Consider the following 20,783-nt stretch of genomic DNA (forward strand, 5'->3'; position numbering starts at 1 on the left):
TACATTCAGAACTGTGATACAATGATTTTGGAGTAGCAAACTGGTTTATTTGAGTGTTCTCACAAAAACTGCAGCTTTGCCGGGTGATGTAAACTCTCTTGTGACATCTCCTCTTGTGACCCGGAGGCGAGCTGGGTGTAGCAGCCCAAATCTTATGTCTGGAATGTCCCTGAGCTGGCGTCGGACATCATTGAAGGCTGCGTGGGCTTTTGCTGTATGCACAGTAAAATCTGGAAAAATGGAGATTGTTGAATCCTTTACTTTGATCTGCTGTTGGGCTCTGGCACGTCGTAGGACATCAACACAATCTGCATAATAGTGCATACATGCTATTATTGGACAGGGACATTCACCGGGTTTTGGTTTAGGCTGAAGGGATCGATGGGCATGATCCACAACCGGCCCTTGCTCCAGGCAGAGAGCATCTTTAAGAAGGGTGGAAACTGTGGCCGTGTTGACTGGGCCGTGCTCCTCGGGTAGTCCTATTATCCTGATGTTATTATGGTGAGACCTCGCCTCCAAATCTTCACATTTACTATCAAGAGTGGCAAGTTGGGCCGAAAATTTGTCCATTTTACTTTTGAATGAAACCACATCATCAATACATGTCGACAGCGAGCCCTCCATGTCATTCACAGTCATCCTTAGCACATCCACCTCCGACTTGATAGCCGCCATGTTAGCAGTTAGTTCAGTTTTCACGCTCTGTAGCTCGGACTTTATCTGGATCAAGTTGTTTGCCATTGCCGTTTCTAATTCAGTTTTAAAAATGCATACTATCTCTTCTCGAAGAGCAGCGAGCAGTTCAACCTTAAAGTCTGCAGAAGCCATGCTCGAGGTGGCATCAGCCCCCTCTGGAGGAAGCGGCTTAGCAGCCCCGCTTTGCGGCGGGATAGTTGCAACACTATGAGGCGGGGATGTAGCCGGAGGAGCGGGCCTCGTCTGCATAGCCGCCGGGTTGCTCGCACTCTTTGGTTTTGAAGGCATATCAACATGCAGCTTAGTCACAACAAGCTCTTGGAGTCAAAATGTAATGATGGGGGGTTCATGGAGATGCCCCAATGTTAGTCCCAAAGGAGTTCTGCAGGAGCTCCCGTAAACACGTCTCACTCCATTAGTCACTAAGCCGGAAGTCCAGGGACACACTGCTGGGATGTTGAAGTTGGAGACGGTACATAGTGGATTGTGGGTGTGATGACAGAATCTGCTCAGAGGAAGGGGGGGGGGGGGGGAGATCACCTTCAGAAGTGGAATCTGGTGTGTGTGGTATTATGGTGATAAATATTGCGCAGTTTCTACACCTCATACAGCCACTCAGCTCTCAGTAGCACATAAACTCCAGAGGATCAGAGTGAAGCTGGACTGGGACAGAGGAAAACTGTCATTCTCCGACCCTCTCACTAACACACACTTACACACTTTCACACACAAATTTACTGATAAATTACTGCCATTCCTAGGTATTTATGATTCCCTAAAGATCCTCCCACTTGAGTGCTCTGTAAGAGTGAATCAGATCAGTTAGCACTGATGTTTTATTCCAGTTCATGAATAAAATACTGCAGATTAAAAGATTAGTTTTCTTTGTGTACCAATAAAAAGCAATAAAAAGATTGCTTTAAAGTTGCTTCTTGAAAAAGGTTGCATATTTGACCGACAGCTATAATAATTAGATTGATTTGAATAAATAAATAAACAGACTACTTCAGCTACTACTCTCGATATTCCAGATTATACATAAAAAAATGTAATTTGAAAAATGTAGTTAGTTTCAGAAGTGCAGCTGCATTCTTTTTGCTTTGTGCCCTTTTTTTTCGTTTAGCGCAACCACTCTCATAACTGCGCTTCATCTTGTTTACAGTTCCCCCTGCTTTGGTTTGAATTTCCGTCGCGCACCTGTCTACGTCATCAGATCATGGACTAGTCCAATGTAAAACAACGAGGGTGTGTGTGTGTGTGTGCTGGGACAAATACTATATACACATGAATTCGATATTCTGATGCTATTTTGGTGTGTTTTTCCATTTATATCATTGACTACTTAATATCAGAGACAAATTAAGATTACATATATATTGTTTGGTGTTTACCGTGACGGGGCTGACTGTTAGGGGCCCCCAAATTTTGGGGGCCCTAGGCAACCGCCTTGGTTTGCCTAATGGTAAGTCTGCCCCTGGTCCGGGTTCGAGCCCCGTGGCCGGCGAGGGCCTTTCTTTGTGGAGTTTGCATGTTCTCCCCGTGTCTGCGTGGGTTTCCTCCGGGTGCTCCGGTTTCCCCCACAATCCAAAGACATGCAGGTTAGGTTAACTGGTGACTCTGAATTGACCATAGGTGTGAATGGTTGTCTGTGTCTATGTGTCAGCCACGGGCGATTGCTCTAAGACAACGAGGGAGGCTCAGGCTCCTCTAAAAATGACGAACATCGTGTAGGATGAATTGCGCTAGGCTTATGTTATAGCCGACCTTATAACATTGCTATTTCAGATCCAGAATCATAGAAATATATGTGCTCAACCCAACTACAGTGCGAAATCATTCCGTTATAACTTTCCCCAGTTCGCCTAATGTGTGCGTGAGTTTTTCCCCCTCGTGACAGCGCAATGCAGCCCAGCCTCAGTGGACTTCAATGGCATTTGGGAGCTATGTGCTTTTCAATCTCAAAATGCAAGACGATTATTGGACAAATACTGTGAAAACCATAGACATCCTAATACATAGACGGAGAGTTGGCTGTTCTGACGCGAGAAATACGGTCGCCATCTTGGAGTGGTGAGAAAGCACGAGATATCAAGGTACCGTCTATTAGTCTAGGGGGATTCAGTTTGCCCCTTTATCCATTAAAGAAATTAAATTTGGAGTGTTTTTAAATAATAAAAAAATTGAATATGGTATTAATAATTTACTACTTTTAGGTAAACATTTTATTCACAAATGTCGTTTTTTTTTAAACTAAACCTTATGTTACACACTGGAAGAATGACCTCAAGCTTTTTGCCAAATCTCTAAAGTTAGTTGAAAATAAGGATGTTGGTTATTTTATATCTTTTTTGGATGACTTTGATTTACTCGATTAACATACGTAAAGATAGTTAAGTAACCCCTTTCTTGTTCATATTTTTTACTTTATTGCTATGTGTGTGTTTTACTATTTTGATGTTTTTGGATCTGTATATATATGGTGCTCTATTTGTTTGTATTTTGAATGTTTTGGGAAATAATAAAAAAAAAAGTTCCGTCTATTACTGCACGACTGAAGAAGAAGACAAGAGACAAGATGCCAGGCTGGTGCTCAGCGTACTCCTGCTCAAATGAGCGAACCGTTTCAAACAGAAGCAGGGGGATTACTTTTCACAAGTAAGATTTAACATTACCGTACTATTTGTTGTTGTTTTTTTAAATAGTATATTACCAGAGCTGAGAAGGAGCTAAGAGACTTAAATCGTCATCAGGTAGTGGTTTCACGAGTGATGTTTTAATGTTGTATGCTAATATTATATATATTGTTATTAAATGTTTATTCATATACTACCTTTTTTATTTATTTACTAGTTTATTTATTTATTACATTGTTATATTTTTTATGTTTGACATTAATTTGTTATAAATAAATGTTTTGATATGCTTTAAAACAAAAAAAAATGTTTGTGGTCAATATATGGTCATCACACATTGTCCTACATACCAAACAAAGTGCCCCACTCAACCTGAATACATCAGCTTTGCTGAAGGGGGGTCAGATTGTGTTGAAGGATGTAAAAGGCTCTTATAAATTCACTGACTAGATTAATTTCCCCTTTAATATGTTCTTAATCTATTTAAAGAAAACATACACACATTTGAATCATTATAATGGATTTAGATTGTTAAAACCGCATTTTATTTGCAACAGATTGGTGGTTGTAGCCGATAGAAAAACGTTAAGCTGTTTATATCTAATGTATTTAGTATTACACTGAGTGCAGCGGATCACAACTCCAAGATGGCGGCCCCGCGTCTCGTCAGCGCTTTTAGAATTTACATTGGATGCTCCGTCTATGTATTAGGATGTCTATGGTGAAAACGCCCGCCCCACGGACTTCCAGCCTCACAGTGGGAGGGACATGGCAAAGCTTTCTGCGAGGAGACTGGTGATTGGTGAAAGCGGCCGGATATTTTCTTTGATTGACAGCTCGTTTCAACTATAGACAGGCAGCGGTGAATTTCAGTTCACTCCCATGCGGATTCGCGAGTGCTGTGGTGTATTGTAAGAGATCAGCTTACATTTCGATTTCATTCATTACATACGGTTTCTACCAGCTTTTTTAGTTTGTATATATTTTCATTGTAAATAAAGTGTAAATATAGTGTTGTCAAGTTTGCTATCTTAGTTCTAGAAATGTCGTTTATTTGAGTGACTGAACTTGAACTTGAGGGGGCTAGTCAGCTAGCAAGAAAGCTGCGCACGGATGCCAAGCATTGCTGATTTAATTTTGGCGAAGCCATTTGCCAGTCTTCCTTTCGAGGAAAAAATTAAAATTAAAGAGCAGGGTAGACCAACGCCTCAAATTGACTTGGTGAAAAAGGTAGGGAATAATACTCGTTCCTTTCAGCTCTCCTGGTATGAGAAAGTGAATTGGCTAACAGCAAGTGACCCACATCAACAACAGTAAATAGGCTACTTTAGTAATATGTCATGGATGGACCAAAAATATAGAATCTATTTAAAATGTTTATGCTGAGTATATTATATTGGAATATATATTTTCTGGATATGAATTAAACACAGCTACAATTTGGAAAACATTTTTAAACAAAAACACAGCCGAGAACATTTCACACTACAGACCTGGATTAAAAGTGAAGGGTTATCAAAATTGTCAATAAAACATTTCTCAGTCAAAATAAGTAAAATATAGGGAAAGTGTCATTGAATGAAATGTGTGGCACCCAGCTCTATGTTTGGCTCCCCAAGGTCAGTGCTTGTGCCGATTCCAGAACACTCTGCTGTTACTGCTGAGGTTCCTGACAAAGAGCTGCTTTCAATAATGATCAATTTTTAAACAACATGCCACAATTTTAAAATATAAAATGTTAAAAATATACCCCCCAACACCACCATCATGTATATTGGACAGTAGGCTAATGGGCCAAAAGAACCTGTTATTTCACAGTTTGTGACCCTGCCAACAATCAACCAGATCAGAGGCAAGAGTATGGGCAAAACTGATGTGTTTTTTCTTTTTTCTTTTAAAATCTGGAAATATCGTAACCGACCAGCCTCCCCTGTTTGAAAGACTACCAGCCGCCACTGGTGTCAGCCCTGTGATGACCTGGCGACTTGTCCAGGGTGTACCCCGCCTTTCGCCCGTAGTCAGCTGGAATAGGCTCCAGCTTGCCTGCGACCCTGTAGAACAGGATAAAGCGGCTAGAGATAATGAGATAAGATGAGATGAGTTTCCCTCCACCAGCAGTTTGTGGTTTTGTAAAGATCAGATGGATTTGTATGTTAATGCTGCATTAGGTGATGATTCACAAGTTTAAATCAATTCTGAGTGAAATAAATTCACTTTGTTCATTCTGATATTAAACATTGTTAATCTGCACAATGGGACAATTAAAATATACACAAATAAATATATCTGTAATCTGTGTAATGTTTATTATCAACAGTTAAACTGTTTGTGACATGGACAGTTATATATTTGTACAGATGTGTGCAGTGGTTGTTATTTTCATGATTAGTATCAGGGATGTGTTCAGTTTAATGTGTGTGTAAGTGATCACTGAGAGGATGTGGAAGAGAGAGAGGCAGGTGAGAGAGTCAGTCATTAAAGGGGTTAAAAGCAACAATTTTCTCAATGTTCTCTATCGTCATTTAACCGCAAGTTATATTTAACTCTCATCCATTATCCCTGGCTGCTATATCATATGGGTTAGAACATGACAAGATCTGTCTTGTCTCCTTCGACTGAAAACACAAACTCCAACTGCCATGATTCTCAAAAGTACCGACCACATCACATTCACAATCACTTGATTTCAATTAATCACTGTGAAATCTCACACTTGGTCTTTACTCGGGACGTTAGTGAGCTGCTTATTCTGTGTTTGATATCCTGGTTTGTTATCATTATCGAGTCTCTCCCTGTCTATTTGCTCATCACCTGCACTGTGCCTGCTCGATGGTTTTTAAGTTCACTTTGTCCTGACAAATTTTCTGCCTCAAAGTGTTTTAATAAAACTAAACATTTTAACCCAACCTGTATATCCAGAACTGCAGGGTTGTATAAAGTACTGGGAAATCACACTCAAGTAAAAGTATTGGTACCCTTCCAAAAAATGACTTTGGTAAAAGTCAAAGTCACTGACTGAAATGTTACTTAAGTTATAAGTCTTAAAGTATCTGACATTTCTTGCACTTAAGTATGACAAGTAATGCAAAAATAAATGTACTCAAGTAATGTAATTAAAAGTACACGTAAAAGTAAACAAGCAAAGGCAATCTGAATTTGTAATATTTTGGTAAACTGAAGGTAATTTGTCACCAATGGTTCATGACAAGCAGTTACACTGCTGAAAATAGAGGTGCACACACAACCATTATAAACAAGAATAAAATAAATTGGGAGAAAAATGAAGCTGCCTATCTGGCATCTGAAGATGGAGACCACAGTTTTGACACTTTTCTCATTTTTTTCCTTTGTTTCTTAAACTAAGAGAAAGTACTGAAATTTAGGCATACATCACACCATTAAGAAAAAAAAAAGCTGCTACTGTTATTGCACTTTATAAACTATGGAGGTGCATACACGACCAATTGCTGTCATAATAAATCAAAAGAAAAAAGTAATTTGGAGAAAACTGAAGCTTATCTGGCATCTGAAGAGGGTGACCACAGTTTGAAACCTTTTTTTGAAAAATAAAATAGTACTGAAAATGAGGCGTACATCACACCATCAAGACAAAATATAAAACAAAAAAGAGCTACTACCATTATTGCACTTTATAAACTAAATCTTAACATTTAACATAGCACCAACAGATTTTCTTTTTGCACATTCAAGCCCCACTTCCCCATCCCCAATACACACTTTTGCCCTTGACCTTTTTATTCTTCCCCTCTAACTTAAACCTCCTTTGAGGTCATCCTTGCACATAACCCCCGCCATCACTTGAAACTGTAAAACTTTCTGTTCATCTTCAAAAGCAGCTGGCTTTCAAAATGCCTAGAATTTAGCTGTACTCTTCATGGGCTGAAAACAAGCCCTGCTATGCTGAACAGCCTTTCGCATGCTGCTGATGCTGGCAGTGGCGTGTTGAGCTTGACAGACAGCTTGCAAACAGAAGGGAAGGACTTCAGCAAGTCCATGTGGTCAGCTGAGCAGGACAGGTAGGCATACAACTGTTTGGCACCATTTTGGGTCTTCGACACCTGCCGGGACGAGAAGAAGTCATCCTCATCTGATGAACTTGACCTGGTCATACCCAGCTGGAGGGAGGGATCCTCTATATGCTGCTTGATGTAATCGATTCCTGAAATATAAAAAGTTACAGTACTTAAATGATGCAATGCAACCTTCTACCATGTTGTGATATCAGCCTAAGGAAGTGAAACATTAAAGTATTATTTGAATTTATTTTTTTGCACTCATTCATTGTCCAATTTCATGCACCTACAACAAACATGCAAAACTGTTAATATTACAAAGTGTCGAGACACAAACACACTTAACTATATGCATGCCTTACCCATTTTGATGGTAGCGTCGTCCTTCGTCCATGTCGTTCGGAATTTGGGAAGAAGAATTGCAGCTGCAACCAGCTCAGCATCCCTGAACATGTGCCCAAAACAGTTCTGAATTCCAGACTGTAGAGCATCAACAAGAGGCCTGCAGTACTTCAGCTGCAACTTGACCTTGTCGAGTTTGACCGTCAGCAGGTGGATTGTAGGAAGTAGCCACCCCATTTGTGCGTTGGTCTCTGCTTGCAGTATGTTGGTTGCTTGGGCGACAGGGCTCATTACAGCAGCATATTCAGTGAGAAATGCAAGTTCTGCTGGGTTGAACCTGTGTTGACAAAAAAAAGAACACACACGACACCCGGATATTTGTTAGATGGAACCAAGAATTATACATGAACACTAAATAGAAATTTCACAGTTCTGATACAATGTGAAAAAAATAGCACCTATGATGAAAAACAAAAAACACTGGAAATCTGTTTTGTTTATCTGTATCTGTTATTCCATACTTACTTTAATAAAAAAACATACAATTCTTAGGTCTACTTACATTGGGACCTTCAGGTCGGTGGCAATAGCTCTTAGGGCCCCCTCTCCCTTCTCTTTATTAATCCGGAGTAGGCGTTCCACGGCCATGAACAAGGAATTCCACCTTGTTTTATTTGGTCTTAGAAGCTGAATGGAACAGACATCTTCAATCATCTCAGCTGCAAATGTGGATCTTCCACATTTGTTCCATAGGCCGTAACACTTGCCAAACGTTGCATGGTGCAGCTTTTTGTATGCATCATTGGAGGTTGCATTTGTGGAATCTTCACTAGCGATTAGATTTAAGATATGACAAGCACAGCGTCGGTGTCTCGGTAGTTGAAATTCAAAGCCATCATCTTCATTTAGAAGAGCTGCCATATCAACGTACTGTACATCTTCGTCCTCATCCACTCCACCATCGTCTTCCTCTTCAGACTGTGCAGACTCTTCAGCTTCCTCAACTCCCTCCGCATTGTTGTTCTCATCTTCCCCAAACACTCGGAAAGCCTTGACAAAGTTCGAACCATTATCAGTGGTCGTCCTCACAATCTTGCCTCGAATCTCAAATTCCGCGTGTATGTCATTCAGAGCATTGGCTAGCAGGTCAAATGTGTGTGAACCCCTCAACTGTCTGCAAGCTAAGGCTGCTGAACATCTTTGAAGAGTCTCAGGGTCAATCCAGTGTGCAGTAACACCGATGAAGCCTCGCCTTCTGACAGACCAACAGTCAGTCGTAGTGGCAATGTGGTCGACCCCCTTCATTGCCTCAGTCAGAGCCGTTTTCATTTGTTTGAAGCCATCATCAATCATGGAGGTGAGAGTCACCCGGGACATCATTTTGGTATTAGGGACAAGGTCCTTAACTAATTCTCTGAAAGGTTCCTGCTCAACTACAGAAAATGGCCGAAGCCCATGTACAACGTATTTAACGACGGCCTTGTCAATTCTCTTCTGAGGTGTCATGGTCAAGGACTGTGTTAACGTGTCCTGCTTGCTGGTGGTGGATGCTCCACTGACCCTTTTCCGCTTTGCTGTGGTCAGCTCGATGTATTTTTGAACATGGTGTGGATGCTTTCTCTGAAACAGACAAAAAAAGGACACACACTATATTTAGTCAAACTGAACACAAATTAACTCACCCACACATTACTTACAAACAGTGCATCACATTTACCAATTTGCTTAAGTTGCTAAATAAAACATGCTGTACACATAAAACATAGGCTTACATTTAGTGCCAATGATGAATTGGTTGGAATTGAATATTTAAAATTGGACTTATTTAAAAAGAGCATTTAACTTGTGATATAGTAATATTTAGGATAGTAGAAAATCATATGATTTTGTTTAATTTACTGTCTTGCAGTATAGTCTGGATTATCATGAAGACAGTAAAATTGTTTGAAGAATTTGTGATTTACATCACAGCTTAAATGTATTTGAATGTCAAATATTCAAAACCAAACTGTAGGTTATGTCGCCATGGGCATCGCACCAGCTAGCACTGAAATTCGACAGTGTAGCAGTTCACCAAGACAGAATTGCAAGCTTTGCTAACCCTTGCTTTGTTACTTAGATAGCAGAAGCACACACACAAAGCTCGTTTCATCTCATCTCATCATCTCTAGCTGCTTTGTCCTGTTCTACAGGGTCGCAGGCAAGCTGGAGCCTATCCCAGCTGACTATGGGCGAAAGGCAGGGTACACCCTGGACAAGTCGCCAGGTCATCACAGGGCTGACACATAGACACAGACAACCATTCACACTCACATTCACACCTACGGTCAATTTAGAGTCACCAGTTAACCTAACCTGCATGTCTTTGGACTGTGGGGGAAACCGGAGCACCCGGAGGAAACCCATGCGGACACGGGGAGAACATGCAAACTCCACACAGAAAGGCCCTCGCCGGCCACAGGGCTTGAACCCGGACCTTCTTGCTGTGAGGCGACAGCGCTAACCACTACACCACTGTGCCGCCCAAGCTTGTTTCAATTGTGTTAATGGTTTTTTTTTTCCATTTTGAACTTGTATGCCAGTTTTCCCTATTCGTCCTCCTTACACTTACAGCTATGGCTTTCCTTGAGCCGAAAAGGCTCACAGCTAGGTAGCCTGCTACAGCCAACAAATGCCAAAACCGCATGGAACCGAAGAACAAAGTTTGTTTGTACAGGAATGCTCAAGGTTTCACAATTGTGTCTAGAATATTCATACTATGGTTGCTGAAATGGGAATATACTGTAACAATTTCATAAACCTAGAACTTATCTCAATGTGTTTCTTTAGATTGGATGGGGAGTTTCTATAAGATAGAATTTCTACGTTTTTTGGAAGGCATAAGAGGCACTTCATTCGATAGGACGAATCCTTCACATCAACGTAAGAGAACGTGTTCAAATACGGCCGGGGTGCTCATCATCAGGTTCCCCTTCATTTGTAGCCGAAGTTGCTGCTGTCTCTGTCTCCTCTTCTATCAGGGCTGTTGATTGCGAAGCTAGCTTACTGCGTGAAGCCAACAGGTGCAGCCTATTGGTTGTCATGCGCAAGTGGTGAACAAGCCCAGGCACGGCCTGACTTCGTTGCAGTCAATGGGGTTAAAACACATTTTTTTTTCCTTTCTTTTTTGTAACGAGTAACTAAACGGCTCTTTGAAAATGTATCGGACTAAAAGTATGCAATTAAGTTAAAAAATATAGTGAAGTAAAAGTGAAGTTCTCAAAAATTTGAAAACTCAAGTAAAGTACAAAATCTCCCAAAATGTACTTAAGTACAGTAGTGAAGTATTTTTACTTCGTTACTATACAACACTGCAGAAGCCTTTTTTGTGCACAAGCCTTTTTTCCCCACACCTTTAATCTGGATTATATTTGATGTGTAATTACACATACGAGTGACAAGTGTCAGTTTCAGTTTTACTTTTCCAGCAGTTTCTTCGAGATCCAGACTTGTGTGTGTTGTGTAAAAACAAATCATATATAAAACTGTAGTTTGGCTTCTCACACACATCTGGACCTTTATCCAATGTTTGATTAGTTCAATATTAGTATATTTTATTATTATTTTTTTGGAATTTGTTCTTTGGAGGATGTGGAGTTATACTGTGTGCTTATGTCACATGCTATGGAAAAAAAGGTCTCCTATCTCTGCTCTCCTTGTTTCCTCTGAGTGAGAATTGATACATCCATAAAGATTTTATTTTATGGAAGGATGATGGATGCAGGAGCAAGAAATTAAGAAGGCATCAAGTCGAGTAGTGAGATGCTCCTTATAACTTGATCCATAAAGCTTATCAAGGCACAGTATTCCAATGTTTTTCTCAGAAGCCACTGCATGTACAGAGCCCTTCACATTATTGGCACCCCTTGTAAAGATAAGTGAAAAGGGTTAGAAAAAAATCCACCTTTTAGTGAAGTCGCTTCATCTCACGCTGAAAAAATGAGGAAAAATCCAACATTTAATTGAACTAAATTTATTCAGAGAAAAACAAATGACTTATCAAGAAATAATTATTTTCAACAAAAAACGTTCCACAATTATTGGCACCCCTGGAAAGTATAGCGAACACAGTGTAACTGAAGCATGTTTCCCATTTAAATTGTACATTTTTTAGTTGATTGGAGTGTCAGAACTTTCAAGCTGTAATCCATGATTTCCTGAGTCTGTTACGTGACAACAGTTTTTTGAAGTACTCCCGAGCCCATGTGGCTGTATTTGTCATATTACCATGACAGTTTCCCAGGCAGTGGCGCCTGAGGGCTCGAAGGCCACACACATTCAACAGTGGTTTCCCACCTCACCCTTTATGCACTGTGATGTCTCCGAATTCCCTAAAACTTTTCAAAATATTATGTACTGTCGTTTTTGGAAGAGTTAAATTCTCTGTAATCTTGCATTGAGAATTTTTTTTTAATAACTAGCAATTCTCTCTCAAATTTTGGCACAAAGAGTGAGCCACAACCCATCCTTGCTTGCAAAGGCTGAGCCTTTGGTGCTCCTCCTTTTATACCCAATCATGTTACCAATTAAGCTGCATCAAATTCTAACTTCATTTATATTTACAAACTACAATTAAGTTGTGCGGCATGGTGGTGTAGTGGTTAGCGCTGTCGCCTCACAGCAAGACAGTCCGGGTTCGAGCCCCGTGGCCGGCGAGGGCCTTTCTGTGCGGAGTTTGCATGTTCTCCCCGTGTCCGCGTGGGTTTCCTCCGGGTGCTCCGGTTTCCCCCACAGTCCAAAGACATGCAGGTTAGGTTAACTGGTGACTCTAAATTGACCATGAATGTGAGTGTGAATGGTTGTCTGTGTCTATTTGTCAGCCCTATGATGACCTGGCGACTTAAGGTGTCCAGGGTGTACCCCGCCTTTCGCCCGCAGTCAGCTGGGATAGGATCCAGTTTGCCTGCGACCCTGTAGAACAGGATAAAGCGGCTACAGATAATGAGATGAGATGAGACAATTAAGTTGGTCAGTAAAACTATTGAAAATCTTTTCTTTGTACTTTTGTCAGTTAAATAAAGATACATGTGAATTAACAAATCACAGATTTTTGTTTTTATTGCATTTTGGAAAATATCCCTACTTTTCTGGAAATGACGTTTGTATTTTTAAGAAAATGTGAAACATGTTACAACTGACCCCCTTCTATAAAACGGTTAATGCAACAAAATATCAGACAATATGATACAAATATGATGAATATCATTTGCCATACAATATTGGTAAATATTTTCCATTTATGATCAACAACATCTTGCATCAGTTGTAGCACTACAGGATTTGCATCAACTGTGTTATGTAGAGTAAATATTATTAAAAACTATAAACTCACTCAGTACAGTGTGTGACTATTTGCCATTGCGCTGTTTCCTGTGGGTGTCTTTCTTATTCAGGTCTGAGGATAAGGTGCAGTATCATTTGCTGTTTATAAGAGCTTATAACTCTTCTGACTGAGATCCAGTTCATCCCACTGATGATTAGAGCTTTCTGGGTCTTGTGTCCGAAACTGCAAGATCGACTTTAAAAGGATAGTTCGGGATTTTTGACATGAATCTGTATGGCATCCCCATCAATAGTGTCGTGCAAACACACTGACTTACCCCTGACAGCATCCTGTGAGTCCAGTTCTTGTCCAGTTTTGGTCCAGACGAAAGTAGTCCGGCAAGTTTGTTGGGGTCACGAAAGTAAAACGTTTTTCGTCTCAAAACAGTATGTGTTCAAAAGAGTGATATATTTGCATCACAAAACCGTTGCCAAATAAAAAGTCAGACCTCGAAATTGCTTGGCACTATTTTCTCTCCCTTCTTATCACTGCGCGCTGCCGCCAGGTGACAGCCACGGCTGTTTCATTCATTGTTTTAGTGATGGGAATTTCGGCTCTTTTTCGGGAGCCGGCTCTTTTGGCTCTTCTTACTATAAGGAGCCGGCTCTTTCGGCTCCCAAATGGCTCCTGAGATTTTATTTTTGATTTAATTGCTGCAATTAACTAGTTAATTAATTACATTATTATTTATATTTTATCAATAGGATGTTTTCCTTTTTATTTTTTAGTTTTTGTAGCCATTGTAAAGCTTTGTAAAGTATAGCAGTGTAACAATGTTCTAGCTATAGAAATAAAACTTACTTACCAATTAATAAATTATTTTCTCACAAACATAATGCAAAACTGTGTTATATTACCAATATAAAATACACAGAAGACATCAACTGTTTATCCTTTATGGCTTTATTTCACACTCGACCTTGAACAAAATGCCACAAAATAAATTATGGAGTATAAATCAGGCCTAAGAAACTATGAAGCAAAGTTGGAAATTATTTTAACAAACACAGAACAATGTGCAACAAAATATGTGGCACCTTGAGCGCATGTAAAAAGAGAAAAAAGTGCCGCACTCTGCTCCACCAGTAATGAGAAGCCGCTGGAACAGCAAATATGCTCCTGTTATAATGACTGCTGTCTCATTGTATACCGCAGATTAATCTGGCCATGCCAAGGCGGTTGCCGACTGAACCTGTCAATTTATGAGCGACAATTTATATCATGAGCTTTAGGAATTCACGGCAACAAAACAATGATCATGGTTGTCAAATAGACAATCATCCTTCAGCTGAGCTGAACTCTGTCTCTCTCTCTCTCTCTCTCTCTCTCTATCTCTCTCTCTGAGGCACCTAAGGACAAAAAACTGATTCGGTTCCCCAACTCGGCTCCCACCGAAGAGCCGGCTCCCGTCGTTCACTTCAAAGAGCCGGCTCTTTGAACCGGATCGTTCGCGACCGACACATCACTACATTGTTTACTGCTAGCAAAGTTAGCGACAACATGTCTGACTACGACGGTGAAATGTGTGCGGAGATTCAGCCACATCTTTGTTGCTACAGCCTGGATAGTCGCAAGTGCGCACCATTTTCACAAATATATTATTGTATAGGTTATAGAAGGTGATAAATTTGTTGCTGTTCTTGCTCTCAAATTAGCTTGTTAGTGCCGCTGATCTGAACTCCTAATCACTGCCAAACAATGGGAAAGGTGTTGATTCCTGCGCAGATGTCAACTTGACAGCGCACAGTGATACCGAGGGAGAGAAAATAGTGCCAAGCGATTTCGAGGTCTGACTTTTTATTTGGCAACAGTTTTGTGATGCAAATATATCACTCTTTTGAACACATACTGTTTTGAGATGAAAAACGTTTTACTTTCGTGACCCCAACAAACTTGCCGGACTACTTTCGTCTGGACCAAAACTGGACAAGAACTGGACTCACAGGATGCTGTCAGGGGTAAGTCAGTGTGTTTGCACGACACTATTGATGGGGATGCCATACAGATTCATGTCAAAAATCCCGAACTATCCCTTTAAATGATTCCAGAAGTGAAACATTATTTTCAGTTCAGAAGAGTGAAATTCATAACTGGATAAATTTGTCCCAAAATTACAGTTAATGCTCAGTGCTTAAACATAAGTAAGTGCCGTGTGCTGTTTCTGATGTAACTGAGGAGTGTAACAGGTCATAATGTGTCTCTCGAAAACTCCTCCTATTAAGGAAGTGCCAAGTCTGACACGACTGAAGTCCTTCATTTACAGCCTGCAGTGTTCTGCTCTGGTGAGTTGAGATTTATTCTCAGTTTAGGGAGAAATCTGTGTCTCATTTTCAGCACAGTGAAAGGAAGTGATGATTAACTGAACCTATAAAGTCATCTATTTAACTTTAAAGAAACCAGAAATCAGGGTGTGATTACTTTTCACAGAAGTGAAAGTGAAACTCTGAGCATTTGAACAAGAGAGAACAACAACAGCAGCAAACAAAATGGCTTCTAAGTTTTCAGAGGAGGATTTCTCCTGTCCTGTGTGCTGTGAAATCTTCAAGGATCCTGTTGTTCTGCACTGCAGTCACAGTGTGTGTAAAGTGTGTTTGCAGCAGTTCTGGAAGACCAAAGGATCCAGAGAATGTCCTCTTTGTAGGAGGAAGTCATTTATGGAGTCTCCTCCCATAAACCTCGCCTTAAAGAACCTGTGTGAGACTTTCTTACAGGAGAGAAGTCAGAGATCTTCATCAGGGTCTGAAACAGTCTGCAGTCTGCACAGTGAGAAACTCAAACTCTTCTGTCTGGATCATCAACAGCCGGTGTGTGTGGTGTGTCAGACTTCAAAAAAACACACCAACCACAAACTCTGCCCCATTGATGAGGCAGTAACAGACTGTAAGGTAAATAAAACGTACATATGAACTCATGGGTCACATGTGAACAAATGCTGTTGTTCATAATCATGACAATTATTTTGTAATCAATTTAGTTCATCTGACTTCAAATAATATCAAAAACACAGAGACTCCATGCAGCGTGATAATTTATTTCAGGAGAAGCTCAAAACTGCACTGAAGCCCCTACAGGAGAAACTGAAGATATTTAAAGACTGTAAACAGAAATGGAGTCAGACTGCAGAACACATAAAGGTTACAATCAATAACATGGGTTTGATATAATTATATTTTGTTTCATTGCATATTCAGTGATGTTTCATTTGATTTCCTCTTCACTGCAGATTCAGGCCCAACACACAGAGTGTCAGATTAAGGAGGAGTTTGAGAAGCTTCACCAGTTTCTACGAGATGAAGAGGCAGTCAGGATCACTGCACTGAGAGAGGAAGAGGAGCAGAAGAGTCAGATGATGAAGGAGAAGATTGAGAAGCTAAGCAAAGACATATCATCTCTTTCAGACGCAATCGGAGCCGTAGAAGAGGAGATGAGAGCTGAAAATGTTTCATTCTTAGAAGTGAGGATCATTTAATCAGTATTTATACTGTGAGAAAGTAAAACTTATTTCCATCACCAGAAACGTCACATTTCAGTGGTGTAAAAATGTAAATGATATCCATTGATATTTGCTTTGTTGTTTTACAGAACTACGAGGCCACAGTGAAAAGGTGAGTGATGTGCTTCCTGTCTCTCTCATTCTCTGTGTTTCTGAATCCAAACCCACAGCAACACTGACTCCTGAATGTTTTTACAGAGCCCAGAGCACACTGCAGCATCCAGAGGAGCTTTCAGGAGCACTGGTCCATGTGGCAAAACATCTGGCCAACCTGCAGTTCAGAGTCTGGGAGAAGATGCAGTATACCGTCCAATACAGTAAGACAATGACTTAGGTTTGGTATTAACATTGGTGGGGACATAAACCCAATGCCAACCCTCAGTGGCGCCAACTTCAGGTCAACATTATAGAGTCGCAATATTTTGCTCTGTTGTGTTCCACCAAAAGAGTATCCATCATCTCTCCAAAGTCCAGACTTTTAAAATTTGAAGTTCAGAACTGTAATAATTCATGAATAATAATAATAGGCAGTTCATTGTGCAGCATGGTGGTGTAGTGGTTAGCACTGTTGCTTCACAGCAGGAAGGTCCTGGGTTCAAGTTCAGCGGCCAGAGGGGGCCTTTCTGTGTGGAGTTTGCATGTTCTCTCCATGTCTGCGTGGGTTTCCTCCGGGTGCTCCGGTTTTCCCCCACAGTCCAAAAACATGGAGGTTAGGCTAACTGGTGGCTCTAAATTGACCGTAGGTGTGAATGTGAGTGTGAATGGTTGTTTGTCTCTGTGTCAGCCCTGTAGAACAGGATAAGCAGCTACAGATAATGGATGGATGCAATTCATTTGATTAATTGCAAATCTTGCATGTGATGATTAACTCATTCTACCAATTTGCAAATGTGTTTTACAAGCGAATAATGCATTGACTGTCGGGAGGGTGTATGTTCCTTTCCCTCATAAATGGAAGTAAAACACATCCGGAGCCTTAAACACTGCGTTCCATGAGGCTGGCAGGGGGAGTCGGCTCTCTTCTGTGGGATCTTTCACTAGTTTTAGAATGCTAGTTTAAGCTGATATGTGATTGATCTAACGGTAAAACAGGACGAGGGCTCGAGAACCTTTTTGATACGTTGAAAGGTTATAATTTTACTTGGCAACAGATTGTATCTGAATTCTGATTGGTTGTTGTATCTGAATTCTGATTGGTTGTTGTATCTGAATTCTGATTGGTTGTTGTTATATTATTGGCCTTCTGTTGTCTTCTTGAGCCCAGAGCGGAGGGGGGAGGGGGAGGAGGGAGTGACAGGGTTCTACAGAGAAAACTTTTTGCCCCCGCTTTCAAATGAAGCCCCTCGAGAACCAATCAGTTCAGCAGATGTGTGTTCTCGGTATGGGACGTTTTCAAAAGAGAGGCGGGAGGAACCAAACATTTCTGATCCAGAAGTCGGAGGCTGTTTTGCTTATTATGTGAAAATGTTTGAGAGCGAATATTCATGAGCGAATTTTGCATGCTGTTTCGCCCAGTGGAAACCTACAGGGACCATTTGTGTACCACAATTTTTTTTCCTCAATCAGAAATATTGGTCGGGAAACGCCCTTACCATCCATACCCAATTCTACACCTATGCAGTAAGACTCTTAATTCTGTGTGTGTGTGTTTTCAGCACCTGTAACTCTGGACCCCAACACTGCTCATCCTGGACTCATTGTATCTGATGATCTGAAAAGTGTGAGACCCAGCAATGAGGAACAGAAACTTCCTGATAATCCAGAGAGATTTGATGAATATTGGTGTATCCTGGGATCTGAGGGCTTTAACTCAGGGACACACTGCTGGGATGTGGACGTTGGAGACGGTACACGGTGGAGTGTGGGTGTGATGACAGAATCTGCTCAGAGGAAGGGGGGGATATTCTCCAGAAGTGGAATCTGGTGTGTGTGGTATTATGGTGGTAAATATCGTGCAGGTTCTACACCACATCCAGACACTCAGCTCTCAGTAGCACAGAAACTCCAGAGGATCAGAGTGAAGCTGGACTGGGACAGAGGAAAACTGTCATTCTCCAACCCTTTCACTAACACACACTTACACACTGTCACACACAAATTTACTGATAAATTACTGCCATTCCTATGTGTTTATCATAAAGAATCTCCTCTAAAGATCCTCCCACTTGCGTGCTCTGTAAGAGTGAATCAGATCAGTTAGCATTGATGTTGTTTTATTCCAGTTCATTAATAAAAATACTGCAAATTAAAAGATTAGTGTTCTTTGTGTTAGTCTTTTTTTCCCCCTTTTGGAAACCCTGAAGCACACACTGATTTTTTTTCAAGTGAATCAACTCAAAATATTGACAGAATATCTTGAAATAATGAATTAACTCAAATAATAAGATATCTTAAAATATATTATGATAGCTTTTGAAAGTATGAGGAAGTCAAAATAATAAGTGAAATAATGACACTGTCTTGAAATAACAAGGTATTAACTCAAAATAATCACTTAGCATTTAATTAAAATCACCAAAGTGTTTTAAATGCAGAATGAGCTGAAAAGATTATTTAATTTTATTGATGTTTTTTTAAATAGTTTTAAATAAATTGAGAATTTGAAAGCTCATGTCTTGCCTGTATTGGTACTTGTTAGCGTTTGCTGTTAATCTTGGATGAGGTGTGTGTGTGTGTGTGTGTGTGTGTGTGTGTGTGTGTGTGTGTGTGTGTGTGTGTGTGTGTGTGTGTGTGTGTGTGTGTGAAACTGTGCAGTGGAGGAGAATTTAAGCTCTAAGTTTCCCTCCACCAGCAGTTTGTGGTTTTGTAAAGATCAGATGGATTTGTATGTTAATGCTGCATTCGGTGATGATTCACAAGTTCAAATCAATTCTGAGTGAAATAAATTCACTTTGTTCATTCTGATATTAAACACTGTTAATCTGCATAATGAGACAATTAAAATATGCACAAATAAATATATCTGTAATCTGTGTAATGTTTATTATTAACAGTTAAAATGTTCATGATGTGCACAGTTATATATTTGTACAGATGTGTACAGTGGTTGTTGTTATTTACATGATTAGTATCAGGGATGTGTTCAGTTTAATGTGTGTGTAAGTGATCACTGAGAGGATGTGGAAGAGAGAGAGGCAGGTGAGAGAGTCAGTCATTAAAGGTGTGAAAAGCAACAATTTTCTCAATGTTCTCTATCGTCATTTAACCGCAAGTTATATTTAACTCTCATCCATTATCCCTGGCTGCTGTATCACATGGGTTAAAACATGACAAGATCTGTCTCTTCTTTAATAAATAAAAATTAAACATTTAGGCCTAGGTATTTTATTTTTCTCCCATGCCTTCCCACTACAGTGTTCCAACTTTTTTGGAATTGGGGTTGTATTATTATTACAAAGCTTTTTAAATACTTGATTCTGATTGGTTTACAGTCTGTTTTTTCTTTATTACAAACTACTTGTAACTTGTTTTTGACCACGACATTACCATAAGCAATAAAATAATTTTAAAACAATATTTTGTGTCAGTTGTTGAGTTTTTTTAGTGCGTAACTGTGTAATAAATGGGATAATGTATAGTGAGCCAATTCTTATTGCAAAATAAAACCCCTTCAGGGTGATTCAAGACCTTCTCTGCTTTGTGTTGGACTCCTGCATCACCCTGTCAGGGTGTATTTCATGATAATAACCAGCTTACTGTACATTATCGCTCATTCATTTAAGTGAACATAATGATCTTTGGCCTAAACTAACCTGGAGCCATGGGTTCTTTGCAAACGACCACTCACGATGCAAAAGTGCTGATGGTTTGTGCTGCTTATGGCTGTTCTAATGGATCAACCCTGGGGGGAAAAAGAAAAACAAGGGCTACAGAAATGGACAAATTTCCCCATCTGGCTACCTCTACTAAACAATCTAGCACTGTCTTTTTCGAGACCATTATTGAGTACGAACACGATCCAGTTTTCCTCTTACAGTTCATGTTTGAATTTTACCAAAAGGTCTGTTTTGTGTGCCAGGCTTCTGGACTTTCTGGATTAATAAATTATATATATATATATATATATATATATATATATATATATATATATATATATATATATATATATATATACTAGTGCATCTCAAAAAATTAGAATACCATGAAAAATTTCCTTTTTTTCATAATTTAATTCAAAAAGGTAAACTTTCATATATTCTATATTCATGACATGTAAAGTG

The 20,783-nt window shown here is 39.9% G+C and overlaps 1 protein-coding gene across 1 annotated transcript; it reads left to right on the forward strand.

Annotated features, from left to right (window-relative positions):
• The first annotated feature begins 15,315 nt into the window (after positions 1-15,315).
• LOC132891179 (zinc-binding protein A33-like) lies at positions 15,316-18,932 on the forward strand. Its single transcript, XM_060928648.1, has 6 exons — positions 15,316-15,955; positions 16,109-16,204; positions 16,294-16,524; positions 16,653-16,675; positions 16,762-16,880; positions 18,219-18,932. The coding sequence occupies exons 1-6, from the start codon at positions 15,557-15,559 to the stop codon at positions 18,761-18,763; spliced, it is 1,413 nt and encodes a 470-aa protein (XP_060784631.1). The 5' UTR covers positions 15,316-15,556; the 3' UTR covers positions 18,764-18,932.
• The last annotated feature ends 1,851 nt before the right edge of the window (positions 18,933-20,783 follow it).

Source organism: Neoarius graeffei, chromosome 9, assembly GCF_027579695.1.
Source record: "Neoarius graeffei isolate fNeoGra1 chromosome 9, fNeoGra1.pri, whole genome shotgun sequence".
NCBI lineage: Eukaryota > Metazoa > Chordata > Actinopteri > Siluriformes > Ariidae > Neoarius > Neoarius graeffei.